Source organism: Tursiops truncatus, chromosome 12, assembly GCF_011762595.2.
Source record: "Tursiops truncatus isolate mTurTru1 chromosome 12, mTurTru1.mat.Y, whole genome shotgun sequence".
In the NCBI taxonomy this organism is placed as follows: Eukaryota; Metazoa; Chordata; class Mammalia; order Artiodactyla; family Delphinidae; genus Tursiops; species Tursiops truncatus.
This window is the reverse complement of record NC_047045.1, coordinates 75,480,302-75,503,900: the sequence shown is the minus strand read 5'-3', so window position 1 is coordinate 75,503,900 and position 23,599 is coordinate 75,480,302. Positions and strand designations below refer to the sequence as shown.

At 41.5% G+C, this 23,599-nt stretch overlaps 1 protein-coding gene across 1 annotated transcript in view; it reads right to left on the bottom strand.

Annotated features, from left to right (window-relative positions):
• ESR1 (estrogen receptor 1) overlaps positions 1 to 23,599 on the bottom strand; it is a 247,513-nt gene that overhangs the window by 18,541 nt on the left and 205,373 nt on the right. Inside the window, exon 6 of the mRNA XM_033867852.2 lies at positions 9,250 to 9,383. Coding sequence (XP_033723743.2) covers positions 9,250 to 9,383 — 134 coding nt within the window. The remainder of the gene's footprint in view (positions 1 to 9,249; positions 9,384 to 23,599) is intronic.

Sequence of the window (23,599 nt, the reverse complement as noted above, 5' to 3'; positions counted from 1 at the left end):
AGCACAGGGAGATCAGCTTGGTGCTTTGTGACCACCTAGAGGGGTGGGATAGGGAGGGTGGGAGGGAGACGCAAGAGGGAGGGGATATGGGGACATGTGTATGCATATGGCTGATTCACTTTGGTGTACAACAGAAACTAACACAGTATTGTGAAGCAATTATAATCCAATAAAGATCTATTAAAAAAAAAGAACAATTCTCTTTTTATATCTGTCTTTATCTTAAGATCGTGCCGTCCCTGAGGTCGAAACTGCCTCACTAATCACTGCTACTGTAATCACTACTGGTATGACCAGGGGGTCACTTTGATGGAGCATCCCGAGGGTCCAGGGAGCAGTCCACATGGCTCACTTTATGCAAACTAGTATGTAGGAACTACTACCACCTCCCATTTTACAGATGAGGCAACTAAAGGCAACTTTTCCTTTCCAGCATTTAATGCCTGGAAAAGTAGTACATGCTCAATAAATGGTAGTGAAGCTAACATAGATCCATGGACATCACTCAGTTCAGCGGGGGTATTGCTGTCTGTCTTATATGCCAGAGAAAAACAAAACCTAAAACGTAGATATAAAGTAAAAACTCAGAGAAAATAGAACCGAGGCAACCTCAAGCTACCTCAACATACAAAAGTAGCCGTACCCCCTGGGGGAAAGTGCTGAAGGAGTCTGAGGCTGATGTGGTGCTCAAGGACCAGGACCCCATGGGAGAGGCAGGGAGTTTGTTTTTCCACCTTTCTTTCAACCCAAGAGAAGCAGTCAGATGTAGCCGTGGGCCCACACATGAAAGGCTAGGCCCAGAAGTAGGTCTTCCAGCTAAGTGTAGGGGTGTTTGGTTTAGACTGAAAACTTGACAGTCTGACTTTCCATTTAAGTGTTTCAGGAAGCAAACATATTCCAACACGGCTTTTACTTGTTCAATGAGTATCATGCAGGAAAGGAAAACCCCATTAAAAAGCAATATGTTATCTCACTTCTGAGCTCAAGAAGTGAATGGGACTGTGTTGCCGTTTTCTCATGATCTTCTTCAGTTCAAGTGTCAACACACAGTTAGGTTTATAGTTCAATGTGCCAGGCACGAGGGCAGAGAGAGGGCATCTATGGCCCTTCCAAATATAGGGCCTGAGTGTAATTCTTGTCCCATGATTAGAACAGGGAGATCGTGACACCAAAGTCTCTGCAGGATATTAGATCACATAATATTTTCCCCCTAAAAAAACAACAGATTATAAGAGTAATGATGATATTAGCTCATATTTTTAAGTTATCGTGTTATGTCATGACAAACCTTTGGGTTAACAGGACAGTTTAGAATTATCATTTCTATTTTATAGTTGAGGAGACCAGTGAAGAGTGGTCCAGTGGCTTGATGAGACCCTGTTAGTTTAATGGTGGAGCCAGAACGTTCCCTCTTGCCTTCTGACTCCAGCCAAGTCCAACTCACCCTAATGACTCAGTTGAAGCATCGGTGCTCAGGTAAGGACCCTGCTGTCCATCTCTACGGACACTCTGCTTCCCTTCATCATGACATTCTCTTATCTCATGACATTGACATGATCTGTTAATTGCCTGTGTCCCCTGCCCAAGCCAATGGGTGAAAGACAGGCCTCCATTTCCTGTCCCCAGTGCTGGGCAATGTTCTTTCTGAGCACCAGCAGTTTTTCCCCACAGTTTGCAGAATGGTTCACTTTATAATGTACTAGAGAACTAGTTTAACTTAGCAGACATTTCATCACCTACAGCAGTAGTGTTCAAACTAATTTCCCCACATTACTGAGAATTAAAAGAGGATTCTCAAAGTTCCTTAAACTGTCTCCTGGCCTTTTAAAATTGTGCGCTTTTATCTTAACGATATTCTAAACAATATCATTAAGACATTAATTTCGGAATGTTCTATGTCAGTTAGATCAAGAGTTCTCAGTCCTGGTGAGACTGAAGTCTTGGTGGGAGCTTTAAACAAATACCGATATTCACGGTTAACGATATTGGAATCTCTGGGAAGGGTCCCCGCAACAGACTTTTTTCAGAGATCCCCAGAGGATGGAAATGTGTGGAGTATTGAGATGGACCCATCTAAATAATCCATATCATCTTTGACTGTTTCCTAAGTTACATATTTTTCACCCGTGCTCATGATGGCCTCAAGTTTAGCAGTTATGTCTTAAGTATCTCAGAAAAATAAATGCAGAAGCAAACAAAATACATAAATGACGTGTTCTTGCCAAAACAGGGTGCTACAGAAGCAAAGCTTTTGCCATCCTTTTGAACACAGACAAGGGGGGAGAACAGGGTCCTCACAAGAGGCTCGGTAGACTAGCAGACAGAGATCTGCCCCAGCAGGCTGCAAAAAGCAACTCAGTTTCTGCCAAAACATTATTACCAGTTTGCCTTTCAGTCTGTATTTAATTTGTGAATTTGTTTTGGTTTTGTATGTATATAAGAGCTATGAACATGGAGTTTACACTCATTCATTTACATAATGTGATTATTCATATTTAAGCAACATACAAAGAGCTTTTTTTTGTTTGTTTTTGCGGTACGCGGGTCTCTCACTGTTGTGGCCTCTCCCGTTGCGGAGCACAGGCTCTGGACGCACAGGCTCAGCGGCCATGGCTCACGGGCCCAGCCGCTCCGCGGCATGCGGGATCTTCCTGGACCAGGGCACAAACCCGTGTCCCCTGCATCGGCAGGCGGACGCTCAACCACTGCGCCACCAGGGAAGCCCCAAAGAGCATTTTAAATCAGCAGTGGGGTAGTCTGGGGCATTTTTCTTTTTTTTTAACGGTCCCGTATATTATTCAAACTTAAGAATACAGACAGGTAATTTCTGGGCCCTAGAGAATGTGGCTGAAAGTGGTGGTTGAATCAAGGACCTAGGAGACAGCTTCCCCCTTTGTCCATGCTCCTTGGAGCATAAAAGGATGGGCAGCTGCTCCTCCCTCTGAGGTTCTTGAATATGAATGGATAACTGCTCCTAGTATCAGGATCATCGGAAGGATTTCCAGTCTCCCAATGGCTCCTGCCTTTGCCCCGTCCAAAGAGTTAAGACCCCCAAGCCTTCCCCACGTTACAGGCACTTAGCTGGTTCCCCCAGTTCCTTAGAAGTTCCAAGAAGTCTCTGCAAGAAGACGCAGGACCCAATCCACCCCTTCTGGGGCCTGGGACTATTCCACGCACAAGAAGGACATCTTTGCCGTGAGAATGCAGTTTTTTTTAACCCCAAATGACCTGCGTGAAATCCCACTTCAGAATTCCCAGGCAGGAGGTTATGTATCATCTGCTAAGAAAAACGTGCCAGGGCTTTTGTATTTGGAGAGTCTGCAGACTGACATTTTTGTGCACATATTACGCGCCAGGCAGTAGGTGGTCATGGTTTCAATAGTCACAACCATTCTGTGTGTTAGGTATCATCATTTCCATTTTACACATGAGGCTCAGGGAAGTGGCTTAGCAAAGGGCATCCGTCACCGCCTAAGGAAGTGCCCGAGCTGCTTCTCTTGAATGCCTGGGCTCTCTAAGACAAAGTCCACGCTGCGCCGAGTGTTCAAGAAATTAACGGAGGCCGAGAGGCTTCAGGCCACACCCTTAGGCGGGAGCAAGGAAAGACTCCAAGAGCTGTCGACTGCCTCCAGAACCCATCAGCCAGTGAGGAGACAACTATCAAGTGCCGTTTATCTCAAAGTTACCACAACAAGCAGAGGCTCCCTGGAGAGGAAGCTTGGCATTATAAAGAACCCAAGAGAGAATACAATCAAATCTTCTCCACTGTGACAGCAATGGGCAAACCTGACAATGTGCCTGTCTGAGATTCCAAGGCTTGTTCCCATCAGGAACCTTCAACTGTTAAGAATGAATGATCCTTAATGTTTGCAGTCAACATATCTACAGTATGTTTTTAAAATGTTTTTTCATCTAAATATAGGGACGCTGAATCATTGTCTAACTTCTACACTTAAAAATACCCGGGCATCCCTGGTGGCGCAGTGGTTGAGAGTCCGCCTGCCGATGCAGGGGACACGGGTTCGTGCCCCGGTGTGGGAAGATCCCACGTGCCGCGGAGCGGCTGGGCCCGTGAGCCATGGCCGCTGAGCCTGCGCGTCCGGAGCCTGTGCTCCGCAACGGCAGGGGCCGCGACAGTGAGAGGCCCGCGTACCGCAAAAAAAAAAAAAAAAAAAAAATACCAATGCAGTGAATAATTGTCTAATAATTAGCAGAGAGAAAGCAAAGAATTCAGCTCCGAGAGAGGAAATAGTCTTTGTGATGGGAGCCTGTTATAATTAATCATGATTACAAATGCTTCTCTGACGAGATTGCAGCCTCTGGTGAACATATACAAAGCAAATGGATGTCACCAGCTTCAGCCTCAGATGTTTCATCAAGACATCAAGATGACAAGATATGCCATGATTAACAAAGCAGAACTAGGTGACAGACAAGAGCTGGTACCATGTTTATGTTTACATTTAATGTATATGCACCCGTGGCATATTTCATATCCTTTTTTCTTTAAATGAACACGGGGATACACACGTTAGAGATGTTGTCATAATGCTCCCTTCCTGGCATTTTACTTTCCTTTAACTTTCCACCTCGGGTTTTTAGCCCCAGTGGTTTTGGCTCCTTATTCTTCTTTAATACTCCATCAATTGAAAGAGACATGTTGTCTGAAGATCAGCTTTGGATGAACAGGTAATCAAGGGTACAACATTTTTACAGCAGAAGACTTTCCAGGAGTAACAAACGTGCCTGCCAATGGTAACACCGGGATCCAGCGGGCAAAGAGTCGGAGTAATTGGAATTAGTTTGTGGATAAGGAGAGAAAAGAAGATCCACTGTAACACAGAGGGCAGAGGAGCTGCAGTCAGGGGTCTGACAGGCTCTCCAGGGAGCCAGTTGGATAAAGTTACCTGGGAGTGAAGTACGTGAGGCTCTTCAGAATTACTGAGGCATATAAAGCATTGTGGTCAGAAAGATGTTCAGAAAATGGGGAGAAATAATTATTAAATCGATCTTGAAGGCCAAACCCAACGTTCATTAGAGACGGTAGATTTATACGTATTAAGCTTTGACTCATGAATTTTTCCGAGTCTTGGAAAACACTTCCTAAATGGGTGGTGTTCTGAATGAGGGTGGATTCTGAAGGCTTTATGAGGACCACACAGATGGGGAAAGAGGATGAGAAGAAGCAGAGTCAACTGATGGTGAATGGGGACACCACAGAGTTTTCATTAAGGTCCGTCAAAATTAAGGTTCAAATAACAATCAATTACTATCCATGAGATAATCTTGCTCTAAAGTTTCTCTAAATAAAATTAAATAGCACAATTAACAAAGCCTCAGGAGAAGAGTTACAATCTCCATTGTTATTATCACCCTCCTGTCCTTGCATACTTTTTTAAGCCTAGCGGAAGGCAGGCCTTTAAACTAAAAGCACTTAATTTTATTGAAAAAAAGGCATGAACTGACTCCGTTTAAGCCAGAGATTCTCATGAGTGATGATGACAGTTGTCACTGATTGAGGACCTACTATGTTCCAGGAACTGCATTAGACACTTTATACATAGTTTCCCCTTGATCTCACAATAACCCAAGGAGATGGGCATTATTTTTTTCCCATTAATAGTCTGACATTATCTAGATCTATAGTACACTGAAAAAGATGATATGTTTCATCATGGTGGGAACAGCATGGGAAAGATGGGGACTTTCTAGGTGCTTTTGGTCATGTCCAGCAAATACGCGTCTATTAAATGACTGAAGGGTCTAATACTTGTTGGCAGTTCACAGGCTGTGAGGAATAAAAAAAATTAATAGTTTATAGGGAAATTAGGACATACACGCATAAAGAACCCATCCAGGCTAAAATAAAACACTGAAAAACCAAAGAATGATGTCATTCACTTTCATATATTTGGCTTACATTTCATGGTGGGAATTCCATAACTGATGAGTTATTGAATAAATTAATGAAATTATTGCATCAATTATTGAAATCAGTGCACCAACTGTCCAAATGCTAGATTGTGAGGTACTGGCTCTAAGAACTAAAATAGGCTGGAGAAGAAAATCTCATTATGGACTTGGGTTGTAGCAAGATTTCCTGAATGAGGTGAGGTCTGAACCGGACCTGAAGAATTTGAAATATTGGAGTTACAAAGAAGAACTGAAGTCATGCTGGGTAGCAGGAATACAGTAACCGGGCACAGAACCTCCCTCCCGGTCCCCCTCTGTAGCTCCAGCTCCCTCCTCCTCTCCCACTGCTGCTGCCTCCCAGCCTTTTGCCCTGAGTTCACCTGCTCTGTTCGCATTTGCCCTACCTTGAGCCCCGTCCAGCTAGTTCTCAGAATGCCTTGACACTAGCATTGATTTGGCTAGGGCGTCTTTGGATTAACTAGCAACGCCTCTGTCCTTTGGTGGGGAGAATAAAAACAAACAGTGTTTGTCCTGTGGATATTAGAAGCTTTTGCAAGCAAACTAATAAATTATTCTGTCTCAGAAATGATGAATCCCTCCCCCTCGCAAACAGCTGTGAAGAGGGCTTCCCCTGGAAATGTTGGTATTTGGGAGACCTTCTCAAGGCTTCCAGAAAGACATTCCTAACAGGTCCTCATAACAACCTTTCAACTCCCCTTGTGTCTCGACCCCAAAGTCAAGGCCAATGTAAACACACTCTTCTCAGACTTTGTCGACAGGGGCTCAGCCCAAAACCCAGGGTTCCTCCATACACTGAGGTCTTGTTTCCCAGGGACCAGAAAAGCATCTTCTAGTGAAGGTTTCCTGAATCATTTCTAGCTTGGCTTCCGTCAGAGATTCCAGGAATTAGAGTCACTTTGTATTTTGTCTCATGACAGGTGAAGAGCTGCCCCTGATCAGAGCAAGGAATTGGTTGGATTTTTAGAAAAGTCCATACCTCCAGTTGCGGGAAAAACCTGTTGATCGTCGTGGTGACCCTCATATGACTGATCACTTTTTGACTCTGAAAAAGGCCCTGAGCTCCACACCACTGTGTTTAGGAGTCATGTTTTTTTTTATTCTGTTTTTCAGGAACAATATGAGACACCAGGAGCTGTGCTCAGCGGCAGATCCGCTTTTCCAAAACAGAGCTCACTTTTGGAGTGGAAAGAGCGATTCCACTTTTCCCAAGTGGAGAGACGGCTTCTGTTTTGCTACAGCGCGTGAGCCAACAGTGCCGTCCTTACAAGAAAAGATGAGCTGCTGGTATCTCATGAAAAAGACAACTATAAACTCTGTCAGTAAAACAGTGCCTCGTATTTCCAAAATAGCGTTCCAACCCTCCCGGCGCAAGGGAGCTCACAGAAGATCCTGAGAAAGGGGTAAAAGAACAAGGATAGAGCAGGAAAGTTTAACTGGTGTCAGGGGGTAGCAGGTGGAGGTCCAAATCCTGCGGTGGGAAATACTGTTTGGAGATGCTGGTGTCAGTCTTTAATAAATACTTTCTTGTGAGGGCTTAAAGTTTTTCCTCTCGGATTTAAAATACTTAGGTCTATAAATCCAATATTTTGATGGCAAAAGTCCTGCCTTTTTTATTACATAATATGAAAAAAAACACCCTCCTATAGGAACAGACCAGTAATGAAGGAAAAAACTCTGCAGATCTGAAGGATATAGTTTTGATTACCAAGATCAGAGCAGCTCCTTTTGTTGATTTTATAACTCCAGCTAATTTCACTTCCTGTCCGGGTATTATTTCCTGGTAAAGGTAGGAAGAAAGTCCCAGCACTTGACAGGCCTGCCTTCCCTGAAATTAACAGATTGCCCACACGAGAGACGTCGGCGTGTGCCAGCCCTCCAATGAGGAAGGAGCAGGTTCAGGACCTGGCACTGTGCAGCCGAGTGGCACTGCTCCCAGAACTCTCATCCAATAAAGAGCCATTATGGGATCTGGACCCTTCAACATACAGGACAAATGACTCAAATGAAAAGCACAATACACGTTGAGTGGAACCTGAAACTTGAATGGAGTGGTAATCACTTCCTTAGTAGAGACCACATTATTTTTCATGCAACTTCATTCTGTAATTCAGTCCCTGCCTAGTGTAATAGTACAGATTTCCCTTTATCAGTTAAGTGAGAATGATTACTATGACAACCATTAAGCAATATAGGTTACTAGCATTGGTGGGGAAGAGAAGTGGAAAATTGTTAGGGGATATGGGAAGGGATTGGCATTCAACAGGAAGAAACAAAACATCTCAAAACACAAGGGAGTGCCGACGCTTTCCATATGGGATCAACACAAACTGTAGTTCAGCTATTGGGAACTTTGAGACCGTATCGAACGATGTAAGAAACTAAATCTAAAATCGGGTCCAGGGCTTCCAAACGGTTGTGATTTGTATGTGAGAATGAGGTCTCCGGCATGAGGTAGGCCTGAGGCTCGGGGACTAAGGTCCAGATTAAGGGCATCTAGGTGCAGGTGGCACCCCATTGTTAAGCTTCAGGTGGTGCAGACTGGGGATCTAGTGCTTAGACTCAACTACCGAGGAGTCTGGGACGAGTCAGGGTGCTGATTCAGGCTGAGCCATAGTTTCCATCTGGGTGACCTGGAGTGACTCATTATGCAACAGCCAACCTCACCACCAAAGAAAAAACAAATGCCACTCTCAGCTAAGCTTTCTCAAATGAATACATAGGAGGGGACAGTTGAATTAGACACCATGGATCAAATGAAAACCACTCTTCCAGCTGGACCAATGTACCGAACTCCACGTTCCTCAGTTTTAGAACTAGGTTTTTCTATCTCTGAGCTAATTATATATTTCAGCTAATCAATTTTGACCAGAAACATGGTCTGTCTCAAATAAGCCTCTTTGCTTATGATCTGGAACTTAGAATTGGTTACACTATCCTAACAGGGTCACTCGCTCTACTTACTTTCTGACATATACAACTAACAACAGACTTATGTCCACATACATGTACCACTTTAATAAAAACATCCCCAATATCTGTGAGAGGATAAAAGTATTTCAACAGAAAGGCCATTGGATTCAATGTTCGATTTTTGATTTTCATTCATCATTTTTGACCAGCATGGTTTCACCTCCATAAGTAATTTAAAAAGAAGATAGGCATTTTATTTTATTTATTTTTTAATTTTAAATGTGTTAATTGTTTCTATCAATTTGTGATTATGTCTTTGTAGTAGGTAGCTTGTACCTGGTTGAAAGTACAAATAAATATTTCTTCCCGTAACCAGCATTAAATCTTCCCATGTTATCCACTCACCAGAATTAAGCAAAATGATGGATTTGAGGCACACAAACTCCTCTCCCTGGAGATTCATCATACGGAACCGAGACGACGTAGCCAGCAACATGTCAAAGATCTCCACCATGCCCTCAACACATTTTCCCTGGTTCCTATGAAAACACAGGAAAAAGGAATTAAAGAACGGGAAAGCTTCCAGAAGACATGATAAGGTTCACATTCATAAAAATTTACTGGCTCCAAATCTGTAACAAAAAACCACAGCCCATTCTCTTCATAGAGCATGAACATTCATTTGAATTCTAGAAGGCAAGATGAAGAAAGATTTTCCATCAATAAAACATTTTCATTTCAAATTCTTAGAAGAGATGTATTATTCAATCCCCAAATCTGTCACGCTGAATATGAAGTTCTTCAACCTATGGGTAATTAAAAATGATTCGAATTCAGATAAATAATTTTTCTAATAAATATTTATCAAACTGCTACTATATTCTAGACGTTGTGGTAGTAATGAGAATAAAAATAGGGCCTCTAATCTCAATATGCTCACGACCTTGAAATAATATAATCAGTTTTAATAGACTTATATAAAATGCTTTTGAAATACAGGACAAACTATGAAAACTATGAGCTGTAGTTGTGCTGGAACCATTGGTGTTGCCTAGGATGACAGGTAAAGATTTGCCGAGTGGGTGGCATTTGAGTTGACATTTTAAGAAAATGTAAACAGGATTTCATTGAGCTGAGGTGTGAAAGCATCATTGGAAGAGGCCCTAAACATGGAAAGGAGGAACAGTGTGAAAGAACTTGGAGCAGTGTGCTATAAGCAGAAGGAGATAGGAGAGTAATCTGGGAAAGAAGGACAATGTCAGTTGATGAAGGATGTCCTACATCATTATATAAGAAGTTTAGGCTTTTTCCCTGTACAACAGAGCTTTGGCATCAAGGATTTAGCATTAATAGTTGCAACTACTGAATAAGCAAACTCAAAGGTTCAAAACATGTAATATTTTCAAAAGAAAGTATTAGTATCTTCTCCGTAGGGTTGGTGCAAAAATTAAATGCAGAGATAGATGATACATGTGAAAGGAATTCATTCATCTTGTTATTCATGAGCTGAATTTTGGGCATGATGGGTTTGGGGGGCTAGAATATTTTATGCGTATGCAAACATATGTTTGTGCAATATATAAAAATTTAAAACATGAACAGTAAACACATTGTCCAGCACCTTGTTTTGTTTTTAATTGATATATTTCGGGGTTCTTCATCAACGGTTTTTAAGAGCTGCATAATTTTTCACTAAACAAAATGCTATTATTTCTCTAACTACTTCTTTGTTGGTTGATATTTAGTTTGATTTCGAGTATTGTGCTGTTACAAACATTTCATACAATGACTATACTTATGTTTATGTCTAGACACATGTATAAATAGCTATAGAATAAATTCCTAGAAGCCAAATTGCTAGATTGGAGGACTTATGTATTCTTAATTTGGACAAATAGTTCAAATATTGCTTCTAAAGAGCTTGTACCATTAGGCTGTTGGTTGGAGAATATATTGGTATAAGCTCTTCCTCTGAGCTGCCTGCTTTTGTACTTTGCCCATATTTTTGGTCATTTTCACATTGATTCTTAAGAGCTCTTTATATATTACAGTAATTAGCCTTTTGTTCTATGTGCTTTTAATTATTTTCTCACTATGTGTCATATTTTTCTTTTGATTTTGTTTCTAGTATTTTCTTCTGCAAAATATTCAATTATTAAATAATCAAATTTATCAAACTTTCATTTATGGCTTTAGAACAGTATGTCTTGCTTGAAAAGGTCATTCTCCTTTCCAGTAACATATTAAAAACTACCTTATGTTTCCTTCTAATACAGTTCCATGTCTTTACACTTAAATCTTTGATCTTCTGGGATTCATTTTTATAACCACTTTATTGAGATATAATATCATATCATATCATTCACCCATTTAAAGTGTACAATTCAATGGATTTTAGTATATTTATAGAGTTGTGCAATCATCATTTGAGATTTCCTTTGGTGTAAGATGCGAGACAGGGATTCAGCTTCGTATTTTTCCAGGCAGCTACTTAGTTTTCTTAACACCATTTATGGAATAAGCCATCTTTTTTCACAGTGACTTAAAATATGCTAGGTGGGGCTTCCCTGGTGGCGCAGTGGTTGGGAGTCTGCCTGCCGATGCAGGGGGCGCGGGTTCATGCCCCGGTCCAGGAGGGTCCCGCGTGCCGCGGGGCGGCTGGGCCTGTGGGCCGTGGCCGCTGGGCCTGCGTGTCCAGAGCCTGTGCTCCACGGCGGGAGAGGCCACGGCGGTGAGAGGCCCGCGTACCGCAAAAAAAAAAAAATATATATATATATATGCTAGGCACTTTTGATAAATTCTTACTTCTTACAACTGCCCTTAACGGTTAGTATTATTTTCCCTATTTTCCAAATGAGGAAATTAGGACTCAGACTTGTTAAGTCAAACCACACTGCCTACCAACCAAATGCAAGTATTCCAACAATACGATTTTCTTTGTCTTCCTTTCTTGCTCTACTTTAATTCATTCAAAGAGACTTATTGAGGGCCCCTTATATATCAGGCTTTGTGCTAACATTAGGGGACAGAGAAGAAAGCCATGGCCCTTGTTAATGAAGAGATCAGGATGGGTGGAGGGGGTGAGATAAATTAGGAGTTTGGAATTAGCAGATACACACTACTCTACATAAAATAGATAAACAACAAGATCCTACTATATAGCACAGGGAACTATATTCAATATCTTGTGATAAACTATAATGCAAAAGAACCTGAAAAAGAATATATATATATGTGTACGTATGTATATATAAATAAAATACATATATATATAACTGAATAACTTTGCTATATACCAGAAACTAACACAACATTGTATATCAACTATACTTCAATAAAAATTTTAAATAAATAAAGAGATCCAGAACAGGGGCAAACAGACAAGAAAAAGATGAGTGCAATACAACAGGATACATTCCCCAGAAGAGGTATAGAAAGAGTCTTATATCTAATGTCAGTCTCCCCAGATTTACCCCAGATCAATATTGAAGCAATTGTCATAGAATTCTCCGATAAAGCTAAAAAGAGTTTTTATGTAAGATGCTTAGAATGGCATGTAGCACACCGTAGGGGCCATATTTAAGTCTTAGCTACAGACGTATTGATAAATAGGTAGATCCATAGGTATCTGGGTAGAGGTTGGCCTTTTTACCTGAAGTATCCAGAAAACAATTGCCACAGTGCATTTTGCTTTGTGGAAGTCCAGGTGCATGAGAGCTTGACATAAGCAGAGAGGAATCTTTAAAAGCTATATTGGCACGGCGGACCTTCAAGATGGCGGAGGAGTAAGACGTGGAGATCACCTTCCTCCCCACAAATACATCAAAAATATATCTACATGTGGAACAACTCCTACAGAACACCTACTGAACGCTGGTAGAAGACCTCAGACTTCCCAAAAGGCAAGAAAATCCCCATGTGCCTGGGTAAGGCAAAAGAAAAAAGAAAAAACAGAGACAAAGGAATAGGGACAGGACCTGCATCTCTGGGAGGGAGCTGTGAAGGAGGAAAAGTTTCCACACACTAGGGAGCCCCTTCACTGGTGGAGACTGCGGGCGGGAGGGAGGGAAGCTTCGGAGCCACAGAGGAGACCACAGCAACAGGTGTGCAGAGGGCAAAGCGAAGAGATTTCCGCACAGAGGATCAGGGCCGACTGGCACTCACCAGCCTGAGAGGCTTGTCTGCTCACCCGCTGGGGTGGGTGGGGGCTGGGAGCTGAGGCTCGGGCTTCGGAGGTCAGATCCCAGGGAGAGGACTGGGGTTGGCTGCGAGAACACAGACTGAAGGGGGCTACTGCACCACAGCTAGCCGGGAGGGAGTCCGGGAAATGTCTGGAACTGCCTAAGAGGCAAGAGACCATTGTTTCAGGGTGCGCAAGGAGAGGGGATTCCTTCCCTGTCTGCCCACAGAAGGCAGAGCACTGCCTAAAGGAGCTCCAGAGACGGCTGTGAGCTGTGGCTATCAGCACAGACACCAGAGAAGGGACGAAACACTAACGCTGCTGATGCAGCCACCAAGAATCCTGTGTGCAAGCACAGGTCACTATCCACACCCCTCCCCCACGGGGAGCCCGTGCAGCCTGCAACTGACAGGGTCCCGTGATCCAGGGACAACTTCCCTGGGAGAACACACAGCGCGCTTCAGGCTGTTGAAACGTCACACCGGCGTCTGCCACTGCAGGCTCATCCTGCATTCCAATTATAACTACTGTACCCCTCCTTCCCCCAGGCATGAGTGACCCAGAGCCCCCTAATCAGCCGCTGCTTTAACCCTCTCCTGTGTGGGCGGGGAACACTACACGCAGAGGCGGGGCCAAATCCAAAGCTGAACCCCAGGAGCTGTGCAAACAAAGAAGAGAAAGGGAAATCTCTCCTGGCAGCCTCAGAAGCAGCAGATTACATCCCCACAATCAAGTTGATGTACCCTGCATCTGTGGAATACCTGAATAGACAATGAATAAACCCAAAATTGAGGCGGTGGACTTTGGGAGGAGCTGTAGACTTGGGGTTTTCTGTCTGCAACTGACTTCTTTCTGATTTTTATGTTTATCTTAGTAGTTTTTAGCACTTGTTATCACTGGTGGATATGTTTATTGATTTGGTTGCTCTCTTCTTTTTTTTTAATTACTTTTTTATTTTAATAATTTTTTTATTTTAATAATTTCATTTCATTTTTATTTTCTTTCTTTTTTTCTCCCATTTCTTCTGAGCTGTGTGGCTGACAGGGTCTTGGTGCTAGGCCTGGTGTCAGGCCTGAGCCTCTGAGGTGGGAGAGCTAAGTTCAGGACATTGGACCACCAGAGACCTCCTGGCCCCATGTAATATCAATTGTCGAGAGCTCTACCAGATATCTCCATCTCAATGCTAAGACCCAGCTCCAACCAACGGCCAGCAAGCTCCAGTGCTGGATGCCCCATAAAAAACAACTAGCAAGACAGGAACACAACACCACCCATTAGCAGAGAGGCTGTCTAAAATCATACTAAGTTCACAGGCACCCCAAAACACACCACCGGATGCAGCCCTGCCCACCAGAACACAGGCACCAGTCCCCTCCACCAGGAAGCCTACACAAGCCACTGAACCAACCTTACCTACTGGGGACAGACACCAAAAATAACAGGAACTACGAACCTGCAGCCTGTGAAAAGGAGACCCCAAACACAGTAAGTTAAACAAAATGAAAAGACAGAGAAATATGTAGCAGATGAAGGAGCAAGTTAAAAACGGACCAGAACAAACTAATGAAGAGGAAATAGGCAGTCTACCTGAAAGAGAATTCAGAGTAATGATAGTAAAGATGATGCAAAATCTTGGAAATAGAATGGAGAGAATATAAGAAATGTTTAACAAGGACCTGGAAGAACTAAAGAGCGAACAAACAATGATGAACAACACAATAAATGAAATTAAAAATTCTCTAGAAGGAATCAATAGCAGAATAACTGAGGCAGAAGAACGGATAAGTGACCTGGAAGGTAAAATAGTGGAAATAACTACCACAGAGCAGAATAAAGAAAAAAGAATGAAAAGAATTGAAGACAGTCTAAGAGACCTCTGGCACAACACTAAATGCACCAACATTCGAATTATAAGGGTCCCAGAAGAAAAACAGTAAAAAAAGGGTCTGAGAAAATATTTGAAGAGATTATAGTTGAAAACTTCCCTAACATGGGAAAGAAATAGTCAGTCAAGTCCAGGAAGCACAGAGAGTCCCATATAGGATAAATCCAAGGAGAAACATGCCAAGACATATTAATCAAACTATCAAAAATTAAATACAAAGAAAAAATGTTAAAAGCAGCAAGGGAAAAGCAACAAATATAATACAAAGGAATCCCCATAAGGTTAACAGCTGATCTTTTGGCAGAAGCTCTGCAAGCCAGAGGGAGTGGGAGGACATATTTAAAGTGATGAAAGGGAAAAACCTACAACCAATATTCTCCACCCAGCAAGGATCTCATTCAGATTCGATGGAGAAATTAAAACCTTTATAGACAAGCAAAAGTTAAGAGAATTCAGCACCACCAAACCAGCTTTACAACAAATGCTAAAGGAACTTCTCTAGGCAGGAAACACAAGATAAGGAAAAGACTGACAATAACAAACCCCCAAAAGTAAGAAAACAGTAATAGGAACATACATATTGATAATTACCTTAAATGTAAATGGATTAAATGCTCCCACCAAAAGACACAGACTGGCTGAAGAGATACAAGAAAAAGACCCATATATATATGTTGTCTACAAAGACCAACTTCAGACCTAGGGACACATACAGACTGAAAGTGAGGGGATGGAAAAAGATATTCCATGCAAATTGAAATCAAAAGAAAGCTGGAGTAGCAATTCTCATATCAGACAAAATGGGCTTTAAAATAAAGCCTATTACAAGAGACAAAGAAGGACACTACATAATGATCAAGGGATCAATCCAAGAAGAAGATATAACAATTGTAAATATTTATGCACCCAACATAGGAGCACCTCAATACATAAGGCAAATGCTAACAGCCATAAAAGGGGAAATCGACAGTTTAACACAATAATAGTAGGTGACTTTAACACCCCACTTTCACCAATGGACTGATCATCCAAAATGAAAATAAATAAGGAAACATAAGCTTTAAATGACACATTAAACAAGATGGACTTATGTGATATTTATAGGACATTCCATCCAAAAACAACAGAATACACTTTCTTCTCAAGTGCTCATGGAACATTCTCCAGGATAGATCATACCTTGGGTCACAAATCAAGCCTTGGTAAATTTATGAACATTGAAATTGTATCAAGTATCTTTTCCAACCACAATGCTATGAGACTAGATATCAATTACAGGAAAAAACTGTAAAAACTACAAACACATGGAGGCTAAACAATACACTGCTAAATAACGAAGAGATCACTGAAGAAATCAGAGGAAATCAAAAAATGCTTAGAAACAAATGACGATGAAAACACGATGACCCAAAACCTATGGGATGCAGCAAAAGCAGTTCTAAGAGGGAAGTTTATAGCAATACAAGCCTACCTCCAGAAACAAGAAAAATCTCAAATAAACAACGTAACCTTACACCTAAAGCAGTTAGAAAAAGAAGAACAAAAAAACCTAAAGTTAGCAGAAGGAAAGAAATCAGATCAGAAATAAATGAAAAAGAAGTGAAGGAAACAAAAGCAAAAATTAACAAAAGTAAAAGCTGGTTCTTTGAGAAGACAAACAAAATTGATAAACCACTAGGCAGCCTCATCAAGCAAAAAACGGGGAAGACTCAAATCAACAGAAATAGAAATGAAAAAGGAGAAGTAACAACTGACCCTGCAGAAATACAAAGAATTGTGAGGGATTAATACAAGCAACTCTATGCCAATAGAATGGACAACCTGAAGGAATGGACAAATTCTTAGAAAAGCACAACCTTCAGAGACTGAACCAGGAAGAAACAGAAAACATAAACAGACCAATCACAAGGACTGAAATTGAAACTGTGATTAAAAATCTTCCAACAAACAGAAGCCCAGGACCAGATGGATTCACAGGCAAATTCTACCAAACATTTAGAGAAGAGCTAATACCCATCCTTCTCAAACTCTTCCAAAATATAGCAGAGGGACGAAAACTCCCAAATTCATTCTATGAGGCCACCATCACCCTGATACCAAAACCAGACAAAGATGTCACAAAAAAAAGAAAACTACAGGCCAGTATCACTGATGAACATAGATGCAAAAATCCTCAACAAAATACTAGCAAACAGAATCCAACAGCACATTAAAAGGATCATACACCATGATCAAGTGGGGTTTATCCCAGGAATGCAAGGATTCTTCGATATAGGCAAATCAATGAATGTGATACACCATATTAACAAACAGAAGGATAAAAACCATTTGATAATCTCAGTAGATGCAGAAAAAGCTTTTGACAAAATTCAACACCTATTTATCATAAAAACTCTCCAGAAAGTAGGCATAGAGGGAACTTACCTCAACATAATAAAGGCCATATATGACAAGCCCACAGCCAACATCATTCTCATATGGTGAAAAACTGAAACCATTTCCTCTAAAATCAGGAACAAGACAAGGATGCCCACTCTCACCACTATTATTCAACATAGTTTTGGAAGTTTTAGCCATAGCAATCAGAGAAGAACCAGAAATAAAAGGAATACAAATCAGAAAAGAAGAAGTAAAGCTGTCACTGTTTGCAGATGACATGATACTATACATAGAGAATCCTAAAGATGCTACCAGAAAACTACTAGAGCTAATCAGTGAATCGGGTAAAGTAGCAAGATACAAAATTAATGCACAGAAATCTTTTGCATTCCGATACACTAATGATGAAAAATTTGAAAGAGAAATTAAGGAAACACCCCCATGTACCATTGCAACAAAAAGAATAACATACCTAGGAATAAACCTACCTAAGGAGACAAAAGACCTGTGTTCAGAAAACTATAAGACACTGATGAAAAAAATTAAAGATGATACAAACAGATGGAGAAATATACCATGTTCTTGGATTGGAAGAATCTACATTGTGAAAATGACTATACTACCCAAAGCAATCCACAGATTCAGTGCAATCCCTATCAAACTACCAATGGCATTTTTCACAGAACTAGAACAAAAAATTTCACAGTTTGCATGGAAACACAAAAGACCACTAATAGCCAAAGCAATCTTGAGAAAAAAAAATGGAGGTGGAGAAATCAGGCTCCCTGACTTCAGACAATACTACAAAGCTACAGTAATCAAGACAGTATGGTACTGGCACAAAAACAGAAATACAGATCAATGGAACAGGATAGGAGCCCCGAGATAAATCCACGTAAATATGGTCACCTTATCTTTGATAAAGGAGGCAAGAATATACAATGGAGAAAGGACAGCCTCTTCAATAAATGGTGCTAGGAAAACTGGACAGCTACATGGAAAATAATGAAATTAGAACACTGCCTAATACCATACACACACACACACAAAATTCAAAATGGATTAAAGACCTAAATGTAAGGCCAGACACTATAAAACTATTAGAGGAAAACATAGGCAGAACACTCTATGACATACATCACAGCAAGATCCTTTTTGACCCATCTCCTAGTGAAATGGAAATAAAAACAAAAATAAACAAATGGGACCTACTGAAACTTAAATGCTTTTGCACAGCAAAGGAAACCATAAATAAGACGAAAAGACAACCTTCAGAATGGGATAAAATATTTGCAAATGAAGCAACTGACAAAGGATTAATTTCCAAAATATAGAAGCAGCTCATGCAGCTCAATATCAAAAAAACAAACAACCCAATCCAAAAATGGACAGAAGATCTAAATAGAAATTTCTCCAAAGGAGATATATAGATTGCCAACAAACACATGATAGGATGCTCAACATCACTAATTATTAGAGAAATACAAATCAAAACTACAATGAGGTATCACCTCACACTGGTCAGAATGGCCATCATCTAAAAATCTACAAAAAATAAATGCTGGAGAGGGTGTGGAGAAAAGGAACCCTCTTGCACTGTTGGTGGGAATGTAAATTGATACAGCCACTATGGAGAACAGTATGGAGGTTCCTTAAAAAACTAAAAATAGAACTACCATATGACCCAGCAATCCCACTACTGGGCATATACACTGAAAAAAACATAATTCAAAAGAAGTCATGAACCACAATGTTCATTGCAGCACTATTTACAATAGCCAGGACATGGAAGCAACCTAAGTGTCCATCAACAGATGAATTGATAAAGAAGATGTAGCACATATATACAATGGAATATTACTCATCCATAAAAGGAATAGAAATTGAGTTATTTGTAGTGAGATGGATGGACCTAGAGTCTGTCATACAGAGTGAAGTAAGTCAGAAAGAGAAAAACAAATATCATATGCTAACTCATATATATGGAATCTAAAAAAAAAAAAAAAAGGTTCTGAAGAACCTAGGGGCAGGACAGGAATAAAAACGCAGATGTAGAGAGTGGACTTGACGATATGGGGAGTGGGAAGGTTAAGTTGGGACGAAGAGAGAGAGTGACATGGACATATATACACTACCAAACGTAAAATAGATAGCTAGTGGGAAGCAGCCGCATAGCACAGGGATATTAGCTCGGTGCTCTGTGTCCGCCTAGAGGGGTGGGATAGGGAGGGTGGGAGGGAGATGCAAGAGGGAGGGGATATGGGGACATATGTATACATATAGCTGATACACTTTGTTATACAGTGGAAACTAACACACCATTGTAAAGCAATTATACTCCAATAAAGATGTTAAAGAAAAAAAAAAAAGAAAGCAAGCTATATTGGCTCCTCGAGGGGATGAGCTGGTGATCACACCAAAAGGTGAGTTGGCCTTAAGCCCTAGTGAGCCTTAAACTAGAAGTGGCCTTAATCTAGAAGTGAGCTTTTCTTGTCCTGTAGTTGAATTTTTTTAAGTGGCACATTTTCTTTCTGGTGAAAAAATAAACAAGGAGAGGGGCAAATGTTTGGAGGATAAAGCTTTAAAAGTAACAACTCACAGCCAAAATAGTGAAATGTTCCTTTCTCAGTATAAAGTCTTTGTTTACTTAACAGACTGCACACCGGCAGGGGAGGACATCTCTGTGTGGGAGGGAGCCTGTGTTCACCTGCTGTGAGCAAAAGTTCAGATCAGAAACTGAGAAAGTGGAGTCTTAACAATTCTCTTCTCATTCCCTTTCAATAGTCTCCCACATTTTCCCATGAGGAGCTTGTTCTGTACTCTTCCAGAGAGAGTGTATTCTTCTCAGCCCCTTCTCACTGGATATCCTGCTATTTCTAAGCAGCAATTATTATCTGGCCACAGCACAGTGCTGACACTTCAGCACACATTAGGACTGAGCCCTCAGCCATGGCACACACCCACAAGTCTCAATTCAGTTCTCGCTATGCGTGTGTGTGCGTGTGTGTGCGTGTGTGTGTGTGTGTGTTTTACTTCAGAGGACGTGGAGGGAGCATACGTTAAGTATAAATCATTGAGACAATATGATAGAAGGACCCTGGGGCTTACCTTCCGTACAAACAGAAGAGCTTCATATTTGCTGGTGGGGGTCTCAAATTTGAGGGCTCTTGGGGGAATATTCACTGCAGTGAAGCTGCAATTTTCTAAGCAATGCTCTAAGAGTCTGGAAGAACTTTACGCTGATGACTCCAAAAGAATGAACACACTACCTTTCAATGGGAAAAACTCACTTGGTCTAAATACTTCAGCCAATCCATTATTTGTGTAATAAATTAAAAGTGTGTACTTTGATGGCCCTGATGATATTTTCAGTAAATCACTAGAATGTTGCCTGCATGGAAATGACTGATTACGTGGTATGTGAGGGTCTCTCACCGGCATTACCACCAGGTGAAAATGCTTGCCATGTGAGCTAGTGGGCAGGTGATTTGTCACCGTAAGATCAGGTACAAATCTATGTGGACTTGGAAGGTTAACTGACACTTGTCACCTGCCCGACACAAAGGAACCCTTTACTGTCCACTGAGGTCATTACACATTGGGGTCAGGGCTTCATTTTCAAAGCCCTGTCGAAATATCCTACACTAACTTCAAGGAGCCAGTCAGGCTAGCACATTTAACTCAATTTCAGGGGACCCGATGAATCAATGCCTCAGAGATGGGGTGATGGTTAAGAATCGGGAGGTAACCTGTCTATGATAAGACAAGATTAGTCTAAATCCATGAGGTACTCTTGAGGCTGTGAGACACATGGGGCTTGGAAGAACAAGATTTATTTTTAAAAGAAGCACAGCTTCAGGCATAGAGCAGGAGTAGTTTACCAAGCAGACCAGCCCATGACTCCCACTGTGAGACACGTCAGCCTGCAGTGACGAATTCCACCGATCACGTCAGTCTGGCATTCAGAGCACCTCAGAACCACCTCATTCTGCTCCTTACCCTCTGCCAGTGAAGTCCAACTGCACTTAAGTCATGGGAGAAGAAACAGGTTTGAAAAGAACATTTGCTCATGGAAGTTTCTCCTCTCTAGAAACGAGCACCTGTTTTTCAGAAGCCCTTAGGTACCTATTGCTCCACGTGGGAAATAAAGAGCTCTAATGAGGGTGTGCAGATCAAACCTGCTTGTATACCTTCAAAAATAATTTTACAAAGTGTAAAATTACCCCCTAGCCTCTCTTTGTATAAATGGATATTGACAGATGGAAACCGAAAACCCCCAGGGGATCAACAGAAGACATTCAATTTAGCTGTCCTGAAAAAATTTACAATAGAGTTAGAAAAAACGTTAAGAATTAAGAGGCTGTTTGATATCAATCGTGGCAGGTTTAGGTGTATTTAAAGAGCTTCTGTATCTTTGACGCTACAAAATCTCTCAGCACATGCTCTGGTATGCTGTGACTCCATAACTCTTTGTATGATCAAGAGGTTTACATATACAACCCACTGATGTGTGGGACAAAACGCTGAAGATGGCAAGTTGGAAGTGATATACCTTGAAAGATGCAAAATTTGAATGGTTGTATCTCAAAGCTGATTACTTGAGAGGAAAGTGGGTTAAGATTCTGGAATCCAACTGCCTGGGCCCAAATCTTCATACGACTATTTACCAATTATGTGATCTTGAACCAATTACTTAAACCCTTGTGTGCCTGAATGAGCATATACCCACAGTGGTAGGTTGAATAAGAAATAAATAAGTTGTTAGCCTATGTGGATCAATAAAGAAATTGGTCCTGAGAGTGGGCTACTAACATCAAAAATATTTACCCCCTTAAGGCCAAGTAACAAGAAACAGATATAGCAAGCTAGAGAGCCCTGTTACAACATTGCAAAATATCTGGTAAAACCATGGTCTGAAAGAAATTGGAAGGCAGACCACTCACCTGGAGATGTGGACAGAAGGAGTCAGAGTGATGGTGTGTGGTTACCTGTACAAAAAAGAAGTGAACGCAAGCCAAGAATTGAATGGTTCTCAAGCAGAAACTGAAAGGAATGGGGAAATCCCAAAGATAAACAGTCTTACAAGTTTGGAAAAGCCAAATGCTTCTGGCTATGAAATATTAAAGAGATGAAGTTAAAAAGTGTTCTGCGTTTAAAGGCCAGTAAGCCTTCTCAATTTACAAGGTAACTCAGTGTTCAGAGAGACAGAGAGAGGGAGGAAATTGGGGAGCAACAGCATCTCTGGCATCGGAGCCAGAGTGGAACCAGTCAAAAGGAGTAGTGGTAAGAGAAGTGGCAGATTGGGAGGGACCAAGATGTTGAAGGTTAGAAGGTCAAAAGGAAAAGGCAAGCAATGGGATGAACTAAAGGCAGGGACTGAGAGAGGGAGGGAAGGAGAGAAAGATGGAATTTTTATAGATGAGTACAGACTCAATATCATCATAGGAGCAGGAATGCCTTTTTCTAACTCAAGAATAAGAGAAGAAACAGTGTCAAAACAGGGAAATTCTGGGCTTCCCTGGTGGCGCAGTGGTTGAGAGTCCGCCTGCCGATGCAGGGGACACAGGTTCGTGCCCCGGTCCGGGAAGATCCCACGTGCCGCGGAGCAGCTGGGCCCGTGAGCCATGGCCGCTGAGCCTGCACGTCCGGAGCCTGTGCTCCGCAACGTTAGAGGCCACGACAGTGAGAGGCCCGCGTACCACAAAAAAACAAACAAACAGGGAAATTCTGAGAATTTAGTGTTAGAAATAATATCACCTCAAATTGCTTAGGAAATGGGACGTAATATTATTGCAGAAAATATGGGAAGGTAGATTGAGGCTGGAGACTTCAGGACATGGGAGGAAACCGTAAAAGTTGTTGGGGGCCTGGGATCAGACAACGCTCAAGAATGCCCTTGGATTTCTGGCCCTTGCCCAGTCTTCTCAAGTCCATTTCTTACTGCCTACCTTATAATTTATGCTGCACGACACTTGTGAACAGATGCAAATTATCCATAGCACTCACTCCTGTTAAGGTTTTCACCTCTATCCCACCGCATCCTGCTCTTGGATATCTCTTTCTCATCTTTCAAGGTTCAGGTACATATTTCCTCTTCCAGCAGGCCTTCCTTGACAGCCCAGCATTCTCCATCCCTTGGGTTATACACTTTTCCTCTGTCCTCTGAGACTATCCTTTACATCAGTAATTAGCAAATTTTTTTTCTGTATAAGACCAGAGGGTAAATATTTTAGGCTTTGAGAGTAATAATAGTTTCTGTTGCATCTACTCAACTCTGACATTTTGTGGTGAAAGCAGCCATAGACAATATG